We start from the raw sequence: 11,103 nt of genomic DNA on the forward strand, positions 1-11,103 counted from the left end.
TACCGTTAACACTGTGTTGAGTGTGTAGCTTTGCATCTGGCTTAAATATTTCTTAGCAAGATTCAGCCTGACCCAGGACCTTAGGACCCAGGGGAGCAGAGGACCTGCTGCCCGCGGCTGCTGCTGAATCTGCAGTTTTCTGTTTCGTTGACGGAAAACGATCGCAATTAAAAATAAAGTGGAAATAATAAAGCGATCGGAAAGAGGTGAAACGCCATCAGTCATTGGAAAAGCGTTAGGCTACAGTTAGTCAATGATCAGAACAATTTTAAAGGATGCAGGTAAAGGATAAAGTGAGAATAATGGAGCATGTGAAAGGCCCTGCCCCAATGAAAGCTACAATTATTACTAAGCAATGCAGGTTTAATTATTGAAATACATATATTTCTTTAGTGTTTTATATGCATAGAAAGGTAAAATATATACTATATACTAAGACAAACGTTTGACTAACTGACACTGAATAATACCGGATGTACCTGTTCTGACTTACATACAAGTCCAACATAAAGATGGACTCAGGAACGGAACTCATTCATAACTCAGGGACTGCCTGTAGGTGGAATATTTCTCCAAGATGGCTGTGAAATTCCAAGGAGAATATGATTCATATTAAGATAACATCAGCAAAACAACGTGATTATAGCTGGGAAGTAGAATGTGATTATTGCTATATAGATTATAGCAATGGAATAAGCAGTAAAGATTATCATTTGCTCCTCAAGATAAATGGTTTAGAGATGGAGTCAGAGAGACTGCTGATAACTGTAATGAGGTCATCACCAATGAATCGGGGGCGGGGGCGGGTGCTGAACACACAGATTGTTTCATGCAGTGATTGCTGTCTTGAATTTCATTTTCAGCTTGGCTAATAAGTACAGACTCTGGTGAAAGAGGAGTCCATTCACACTAGTGTCCTTCTCCTTATACAGCACAAAACAGGCCCTTCAGACCAACTTGCTATGCCAGCTAGATATCTAACTGAGCTAGTTCCACCCAGATGCCCACATTTGATCTATATCCTTGTACATCATTCCTATCCATGTACTTGTCTAAACATTTAAACATTGTAATTGTGACTGTCTCTGCTGCTTCCTCAGGCAGCTTGTTCCATAAACATCATTAACAAGTTGACCCTCAGATCCCCTTTAAATCTTACTTCTTTCACCTTAAAACTATACCCTGTAGTTTTAGACTTCCCTGTGCTGTGGAAAGAAAAACTGTGACCTTATCTTTGCACGAGAAAAATCTGCAGATGCTGGAAATCCAAGTGATGCAGGGCTGTAAAAAAAAGTTGAGAAGTCTGAGTAAGAAGGCGGGGGAAAGTGGTACATTGATACAAAAAAATAACTGAATTACAGCAATATATATGTGTATATTAAATAATTAGTTAAAATAAGTAGCATAAAAAGAGATATAAGTAAAACAGTTTGTTCATGGGTTCAATATCCATTTAGAAATTGGATGGCAGAGGGGACAAAGCTGTTCGTGAATCACTGAATATGTGTTACCTGGTTAAGTTAAATTACCAGTGGCTTATTCTGAAATCTATCAGGAACCCCCAAGGCAGAAATTCTAAATCGGGTTTCATTTGGAGAAGGAAGTTGGAGGATCAGAATGGGAGCGCAGCAGGAGCAATTTTGATTTTTCTTATTCTTATCGGAGTTAAGAGAAGCGGGACTGCGCAGGTGTGTGATGTCAGGCAATGAAGCAGAGAAGATTTAAAAAGGACACAGCCTTAAACAGCGGGCAGCGTCTTTTTCGGACAGCGGAGTGAGCCAGGAGCAGATTGAAGGCTTAAGGGCTTTGGCTCAACGGGCTTAGGTGGAAGTTGGCAAAGCAAGGCAGGTTTAGGTTTCAGTTTTTCCTGAAAGGGGAAGTATGAGTGTGAGGGCAGCTTGTTGTTCTCGGTGTCGGATGTGGGAGGTCCTGGAGACCCCTAGCCTCCCTGATGTCCACATCTACGCCAGGTGCACCGAGCTGCAGTTCCTAAGGGACCATGTTAGGGAACTGGAGCTGCAGCTCGAAGACCTTCATCTGGTCAGGGAGAGTGAGGAGTTGATAGGAGTTACAGGAAGGTGGTCACACCGGGGCCATGGGAAGCAGACAGCTGTGTCACAGTTAGGAGGGGGAAGGGGAAGAGTCAGGTACTAGAGAGTACCCCAGTGGCTGTACCCCTTGACAATAAGTACTCCTGTTTGAGTACTGTTGGGGGGAACAGCCCACCTGGGGGAAGCAACAGTGGCCGTGCCTCCGGCACAGAGTCCAGCCCTGTAGCTCAGAAGGGTAGGGAAAGGAAGAGGAGGGCAGTAGTAATAGGGGACTTGATAGTTAGGGGGTCAGATGGGCAATTCTGTGGATGCAGTCAGGAGACCCAGATAGTAGTTTGCCTCCCTGGTGTCAGGGTCCGGGATGTTTCAGATCGCGTCCAAGATACCCTGAAGTGGGAGGGTGAGGAGCCAGAGATTGTGGTACATTTAGGTGCCAATGACATAGGTAGGAAAAGGGAAGTGGTCCTGAAAGGAGAATATAGGGAGTTAGGAAGGCAGTTGAGAAGAAAAACCGCAAAGGTAGTAATCTCGGGGTTACTGCCTGTGCCACGCGACAGTGAGAGTAGGAATGGAATGAGGTGGAGGATAAATGTGTGGCTGATGGATTGGAGCAGGGGCCAGGGATTCAAGTTTCTGGATCATTGGGACCTATTTTGGGGCAGGTGACACCTGTACAAGAAGGACAGGTTACACTTGAATCCTAGGGGGACCAATACCCTGGCGGGAAGGTTTAAGAGAGCTGTTAGGGAGGGTTTAAACTAATTTGGTAGGGGGATGGGAACCGGAATGATGGAGCGGAGGAGAGGGAAAACAGAAATAGATCTAAGGTAGTGAGCAGTACGGATGTCAGGAAGGACAGACAGGTGATGGAGCAAATTTGCAGCCATTAGGATGAGTTGCAGTGCAATCAATGCAGTAAGTACCAAATACTGGACTTAAGGTGTTATACTTAAATGCACGCAGCATAAGGAATAAGGTGGATGATCTTGTTGTACAGTTATAGATTGGCAGGTATGATACTGTGGCCATCACTGAGACGTGGCTAAAGGATGCATGTCTCTGGGAGCTGAATGTCCAAGGATACATGATGTATCGGAAGGATAGGCAGGTAGGTAGAGGGGATGGTGTGGCTTTAATGGTAAGAAATGATGTTAAATCATTAGAAAGAGTTGACGTAGGATCAGAAGGTACAGAATCTTTATGGGTTGAGCTAAGAAATTGCAGGGGTAAAAGGACCCTGATGGCAGTTATTTACAGGCCTCCAAACAGCTTCAGTGATGTGGACTACAAATTACAACAGGAAATAGAAAAAGCTTGCCAGAAGGGCAGTGTTATGATAATTGTGGGGGATTTTAACATGCCAGTGGATTGGGAAAATCAGGTTGGCACTGGATCTCAAGAGAGAGAATTTGTAGAATGTCTACTAGATGGCTTTTTAGAACAGCTCGTTGTTGAGCCCACTAGGGAATTGGCTGTATTGGATTGGGTATTGTGTAATGAACCAGGGCTGATTAGAGAGATGAAAGTGAAGGAACCCTTAGGAGGCAGTGATCACAACACGATTGAGTTCACTGTGAAATTTGAGAAATCTGATTTGTTGGTATTTCAGTGGAGTAAAGGAAATTACAATGGCATGAGAGAGGAACTGGCCAAGGTTGACTGGAAAGGGACACTAACAGGAAGGACGGCAGAGCAGCAGTGGCTGGAGTTTATGCGAGAAGTGAGGAAGGTGCAAGACAGATATATTCCAAAGAAGAAGAAATTTTCGAATGGAAAAAGGATGCATCCATGACTGACAAGAGAAGTCAAAGCCAAAGTAAAAGCAAAGCAGAGGGAAGCAAAAATTAGTGGGAAGACAGGGGATTGGGAAGTTTTTAAAAGCTTACCATATAATCATGTAACCATATAACAATTACAGCACAGAAACAGGCCATCTTGGCCCTTCTAGTCTGTGCCGAACGCTTACTTTCACCTAGACCCGCTGGCCCGCACTCAGCCCATAACCCTCCATTCCTTTCCTGTCTATATACTTATACAATTTTACTTTAAATGACAATACCGAACCTGCCTCTACCACTTCTACTGGAAACTTGTTCCACACAGCTACCACTCTCTAAGTAAAGAAATTCCCCCTCGTGTTACCCTTAAACCTTTGCCCCCTAACTCTCAGCTCATGTCCTCTTGTTTGAATCTCCCCTTCTCTCAATGGAAAAAGCCTATCAATGTCAACTCTATCTATCCCCCTCATAATTTTAAATACTTCTATCAAGTCCCCCCTCAACCTTCTACACTCCAAAGAATAAAGACCTAACGTTCAACCTTTCCCTGTACCTTAGGTGCTGAAACCCAGGTAACATTATCTTCTCTGTACTCTCTCTATTTTGTTGATATCTTTCCTATAATTTGGTGACCAGAACTGTACACAATACTCCAAATTCAGCCTTACCAATGCCTTGTACAATTTTACTATTACATCCCAACTCCTATAGTCAATGTTCCTTACAAAAGGAAACTAAGAAGGTCATTAAGAGGGAAAAGATGAACTATGAAAGGAAGCTAGCAAATAATATCAAAGAGGATACTAAAAGTTTTTTCAAGTATATAAAGAGTAAAAGACAGATGAGAGTAGATATAGGACAAATAGAAAATGATGCTGGAGAAAATGTAATGGGAGATAAGGAGATGGCAGAGGAACTGAACAGGTATTTGGCATCAGTCTTCACTGAGGAAGACATCAGCAATATACTGGACATTCAAAGGTGTCAGGGAAGAGAAATATGCGCAGTCACAATTATGACAGAGAAAGTACTCAGAAAGCTGAATAGTCTAAGGGTAGATAAATCTCCTGGACCAGATTCGTGTTCAGAACACCCTCGTGTTCTGAAGGAAGTAGCAGTGGAGATTGCGGAGGCATTAGCAATGATCTTTCAAAAGTCGATAGATTCTGGCCTGGTTCCAGAGGACTGGAAGATTGCAAATGTCACTCCACTATTAAGAAGGGGGCAAGGAAGCAAAAAGGAAATTATAGACCTGTTAGCTTGACATCGGTGGTTGGGAAGTTGTTGGAGTCGATTGTCAAGGATGAGGTTATGGATTACCTGGAGGCATATGACAAGACAGGAAGAACTCAGCATGGCTTCCTTAAAGGAAAATCCTGCCTGACAAACCTAGTGCAATTTTTTGAAGGAATTACAAGTAGGCTAGACAAGGGAGATGCAGTGGATGTTGTGTATTTGGATTTTCAGAAGGCCTTTGACAAGGTGCTGCACATGAGGCTGCTAAACAAGATAAGAGCCCGTGGAATTGCGGGAAAGTTACATACATGGATAGAGCATTGGTTGATTGGCAGGAAACAGAGAGTGGGAATAAAGGGATCCCATTCTGGTTGGCTGCCGGTTACCAGCGGTGTTCCACGGGGATCTGTGTTGGGGCTGCTTCTTTTTACTTTGTATATCAACAATTTGGATTATGGGATAGATGACTTTGTGGCTAAGTTTGCTGATGATACAAAGATAGGTGGAGGAGCCGGTAGTGCTGAGGAAACAGAAAGTCTGCAGAGACATTTGGATAGATCGGGGGAATGGGCAAAGAAGTGGCAAATGAATTACAATGTTGGAAAGTGTATGGTCATGCACTTTGGTAGAAGAAATAAATGGCAGACTATTATTTAAATGGGGAGAGAATTCAAAGTTCTGAGATGCAACGGGACTTGGGAGTCCTCGTGCAGGATACCCTTAAGGTTAACCTCCAGGTTGAGTCGGTGGTGAAGAAGGCGACTGCAATGTTGGTATTCATTTCTAGAGGAATAGAGTATAGGAGCAGGGATATGATGTTGAGGCTCTATAAGGTACTGGTAAGACCTCACTTGGAATACCGTGTGCAGTTTTGGGCTCCTTATTTAAGAAAGGATGTGTTGACATTGGAGAGGGTTCAGAGAAGATTCACTAGAATGATTCCAGGAATGAGAGGGTTAACATGTGAGGAAAGTTTGACCGCTCTTGGACTATACTCCTTGGAGTTTAGAAAAATGAGGGGGGATCTCATAGAAACATTTCGAATGTTGAAAGGTATGGACAGAGTGGATGTGGCAAAGTTGCTTCCCATGGTGGGGAAGTCTCGTACGAGAGGACATGACTTAACTGCAGGGCGCCCATTCAGAACAGAGATGCGAAAAAAAATTTTAGCCAGAGGGCGGTGAATCTATGGAATTTGTTGCCATGAGTGGCAGTGGAAGCTAAGTCATTGGGTGTATTTAAGGCAGAGATTGATAGGTATCTGAGTAGTCAGGGCATCAAAGGTTATGGTGAGAAGGTGGGAGAATGGGACTAAAGGGGAGATTGGATCAGCTCATGATGAAATGGCAGAGCAGACTTGATGGGCCAAATGGGCGACTTCTGCTCCTTTGTCTTATGGTCTTATGGACAAGAGTTGAACCTGATTAATTAGTTTTGGTTAATGAAGCAGAAAATTGGATCTAGTCCCTTTGTAGGAATTTGTCTACAGATGTATTCTGTAGGTTGGGCATACCCAAATGTTTGAAATTGACTGAATATAACACCAAGTACAGTTTACCATGCAGGGTTTAACATTGCAAATCAGTTATCTACAGCAAAGCTTAATCCTATTAATGCAAAACTGTAGTTCATAACAGCTGGGTGACAAAGCGATTATAGCAGCCTGCTCCAGCTGACATAAGGAATGTGTTTGTTGTTGTTTCTGTTCCAAGTCAAGTGAAATAAAAGATGTGTCACTGCGATAGAGCCATGATGTTTGGCTAACCCTTCTGATGCTTTGTCCATTACAGAGGGCGTACAATGAAACACGGGCCTCTGCAAACCTGCAGAACCTGAAGGTGGTTTCCCCGCTTGCCTGGTGACCTGAACAATGCTTCTGCAGTCCCAGCACAGATTTTCCAAACAGTGCAATGTTGTTTTCATGAAGTAAGATGATGGACGGGCCCAGTAATGGAATCTCTGTGTGTCATGACAGCGCTCAATAAAGGAATGTCCATTTGGAAGCTGCATCACCAAAATCAACCAGGCAACGGCCCACTATCAGAGCTTGCTGGATTCAATGCACGTCTAATGCCTGCCACATGGCTGCCCCAAACTTGTATATTAGGAATATGTTTGATACTTAAGTAAAAGCAGATCCTAAAATTGACTGTGGAGAAGTTAATGATATTTCCTCAATGAGAGTTTTATTAGCAGTTTCCTTTGATAAACCTGATCACACAACCAAGGAGCAGTGCAATACTGTTATTTCCTTCCCTGTTCTCCTTATTTTATGTTCACTTCACTCTTTCAATGACCCCAAATTCAGAAGTTCCTCCAGTACCTCTTGCTACCTTTGGTTGATAGTAACTCTCACATCCCCCATCCTAAATAACCAATGAAATGGAAACCAGAGCCAGCACCTAAGCATCTGATGTCAGTCTTGGTAATTGTTTGAACAGACAAGTCCAGGTAGAAATTGCAGCATTTGTGCGCATGGTTGAATTTGGAGCAGATGGGCAAAGATTAGCGACTCCACGTGGACAGGTGGGTAATGCAGAACATTCAGTCCTGAGTGTGTGGAGACAGGAAACCAACTATTGCCAGATGAAGAGAAGCTGAGGCTCATCTTCTTCATATCATCATCCTAGTAGTTGTATGATGAGCAATAATATCTGCTTTTAATACTGAAATGTCTGTGATTTGATTTTTGGGCATGTGGCTCAAAGCCCTTCTCCAGATGTGACAGGTCTAGGTAGTCCAGGTAGTAAGACTTTCCTGCCACCCTGCATTGAATAATTTGGTAAAATGTTAACAGTAGTTAGGAGATTACATATAGAGCTTCAAGACTGGGATGAAATTATTCAGTTATAGTTCCTTTTCTCAATCACCATCCTACTCAGATATTGTCTGATACACTTGGAGGCACAACCAGGTCCTCAGATGTTTGGCATGCATTGTGGAGAAGCAAAGGTTGAATAACCACTCTAAGCCCCACATGACTAGAAGACCCACCATCCCCTTTGCCCAGCAAAGACAGACAGTGCCACCCTCAGTGACTCAGTTGATGTCAGGTATACTGGAGCCTGCTCATGCCTGGAACATGGCTGTTGACCTTGACAAGAGGCTAATATTTCCCCTGCAGATAGCCACTGCCACTCTCAGACCAGACTAGGTCTTGTGGTCCAGCAGTCTGAAGGCTGTAGTAATCTCAGAGCTCACAGTGCTCTGGGAAGATGCAGTCTGTGAGGTGTATGAGTGAAAACATGCTGAGCTGGCCACAGAGGCGAAGCAGCATGGATGGACGGTGCAGGTTTTCCCAGTAGAGGTTGGCACAGAGGATTTGTGGCTACTTCCATGGTCAGATGACAAAGGGATTGGGGATCCAAGGCCGGGCCAGCAGCAAGCTATAAAAGAACTCTCAGAGGTAGCCAAGCGAAGCAGCCACTGGTTATGGATGAAGAGGAGTGACAACAGCTGGGCCCTAAAATGGCCCATGGGTGGCCAGATGTGAAGGGGGTGCACCTGGGACACCAGGTCCCACTGTTGAGTCCCCTGGAGATGTAGTGGGCTAAATTGACGATACATCTAAGAAGGTGGGATGTGTCCACCTGATGACCCCTGGGAAACATCTGCCACCCACCAAACCCCACCTCAAGATCTCTATGCTATGACCTGAGTTAGGATCTGCTTATTAATGGGGTTGAAACATCTAGTCCTATTTGCTCAAACTGAGGTGGTGATGCTATCTGTGATCAGTCTATCAACAATCAATGTTCTTGCTTCTGGAATTGAATAATGGGAAATTGGGACATGATTCTGGAACTAGCAGAAGGACTGCCCAGCTTAAAAGCAACTAAGATGTACAGGAGTCTATCAGTTACTAATGTTCAAGCTGTAATCTGCAGTCTGCTTTCCTGACACTTGTGAGGTAATATGGACATTTGTAACAGCAAGCTCTCTCAGAATTCATCGCAATATATTTTAGTTAACATCATTGCTATGTCTCCTACTGTGTGAGGAATTACATAGGATACATAATATTGAAACAGTCCATTTGGCACAGCCAGTCCTTACTAGCATTTTATGGTCCAAGCATGCTTCCTGTCTTACCTCGCCTACCTCAATTAGCTTAACCTTCAATACCCTTTTGCCATACAGCCTGCCCAGACTCCCCTTCAATGTATCTACACTATTTGCTTTAACAGATACCTGCGAGACTAAGTTTCATATTCTCACCAATACTTTGGAGTAAGAGGTTCTTCTGAATTCCTTGGGCAATAGTGAATTATTTAGGCCTCTATTTCTGCTCTTCCTCACAAGTGCAAATATTCTTTTTGTCAAGGGCTTTCACCATTCTAAAGATCTCTACTGGGTTATCACTACGTAATTATATTCAAGAGAAATGAGATCCAGTCTGTTCATCCTTTATACATACCCACTAGGCTTTCTGGTATTGTTTCCTGTAAATCCTTCTGCACACTCTCCACCTCTGCGTTACCATATGGTAACTTGAACTATACATGGTATACCTTGTTTTTTTTACTTATGGCTTTGCTAACCTGTAGCATGACCTTTAGTGACCGGTGCATTAGTACTTTCTGGTCCCTTTGTGCTTTGAGATCGGTTATAATCCTTTGTTATAGGGGACTCTCTTCTTTCTACCAGAATGCACTACCTTACATTTTTATGTATTAAACTTCATTTGCTCTTTCTCCTTATCACTGTCCTCCTAGATAATAATTATCCCTCCAATTTGTATCACATGTAAATCTAGAAATTATGTTCCTGATCCAAGGGTGTAGAGCATTAAAAGCTGAGAACAGCTGAGGTCCCACATTGATCCTTTAGGAACACCACTACACTCCCTCTCCAATGATAATTAGCTATCCCTTCTCTCACAGTCTTTATGAAATGTCAGCTAGCAATGTTTATTCTGACCTTTATTAATTAGGGATACTTCTGAGAAGGGCCTTTGAAAATTTGTGTAAATGTATCTATTGCAATGCCAGTATTAACAGTCCCTGTTACTTCAAAACATTATTATTATTATTGTTATTATTATTATTAGTAGTATTATTATTATTATTATTATTACTAGTAGATTTACTAGTTACTCAGATTATTAAACTTCTTTGGATGTTCACTCCTTGGAAAATCTTGATTCCACAACCACTCACTTTCTAAATCTTTTTCTTATTTGGACATGACATCCACATGTAACTGTACCTGGAACAATAATGGATAAATTGGAAAAGGTTACTTCTTAAGGGTTGGCTGAAAATTTGCTTTTATGGTAGGTGTTTGGCCTTGTTGTATTTACAGTAGTTACTCAGTAATCTATGCTTTCTTCCTGAAAAACTACAGAGAACTTTGTAATCCCAGGAAGCCTTAGGGAGACAAGATACCAGGAGAGGTAGAAAGATAAAATTACATTTAAAATGGTGAGTTGTTTCCTGTGAGCTTTGTGACTAAAAGTACTATTTATTCTAATAATGTAATCTCTATTTACCTTTAATCTTACTTAATCCTCTTAATACTTTGGAGTTCTCTTGTTTGCCCAGTTTGAAGTGCCTCATTGATTGGATCAATGTGCTTAATGGTTATGTATCCAGTCCTGTTGACACTTGGCACACATGAAGTCTTCGGCCATGGTCCCTCAGATGGTGGCACACAATCTTTTATTGGATCAACAGCTTGTATTAACCCAACCTGCTTACTTTTTGTGTAAGATCCACCCTGTCTTTTCAATGAGTGATTCATTGGCCTGATCTGTTGTGAAACATGCATGAAGATCAAAACCCTCTGAATTGCACTGGGTCTGAGTTCTGCCCCAAAGCTATGCCCCATAGTGTCGATCCACTGAAAAGAAGTGCCCCATGCTGGTGGGTGTCAGCTTCTGTCAAGAGCAGTCTCCCCTGTCATTACATATTCTGGTCACATTGAAGTGGCATTCCACCTGGATAGAGTCTGGTCTGTAAACCACATCACCTGTTAGACTATTGCAAGGACTCCAAGACAGGGTCACAACATGGGCCATTATGATATTTGTACTTAAA

General features: G+C 42.7%; 1 protein-coding gene across 1 annotated transcript in view; it reads left to right on the plus strand.

Annotated features, from left to right (window-relative positions):
• Window positions 1–7,150, plus strand: part of LOC132400058 (delphilin-like) — a 247,769-nt gene extending 240,619 nt beyond the window's left edge. Inside the window, exon 22 of the mRNA XM_059981142.1 lies at window positions 6,856–7,150. Coding sequence (XP_059837125.1) covers window positions 6,856–6,927 — 72 coding nt within the window. The 3' untranslated portion in view covers window positions 6,928–7,150. The remainder of the gene's footprint in view (window positions 1–6,855) is intronic.
• The last annotated feature ends 3,953 nt before the right edge of the window (window positions 7,151–11,103 follow it).

This window comes from Hypanus sabinus, chromosome 9 (genome assembly GCF_030144855.1).
Source record: "Hypanus sabinus isolate sHypSab1 chromosome 9, sHypSab1.hap1, whole genome shotgun sequence".
NCBI lineage: Eukaryota > Metazoa > Chordata > Chondrichthyes > Myliobatiformes > Dasyatidae > Hypanus > Hypanus sabinus.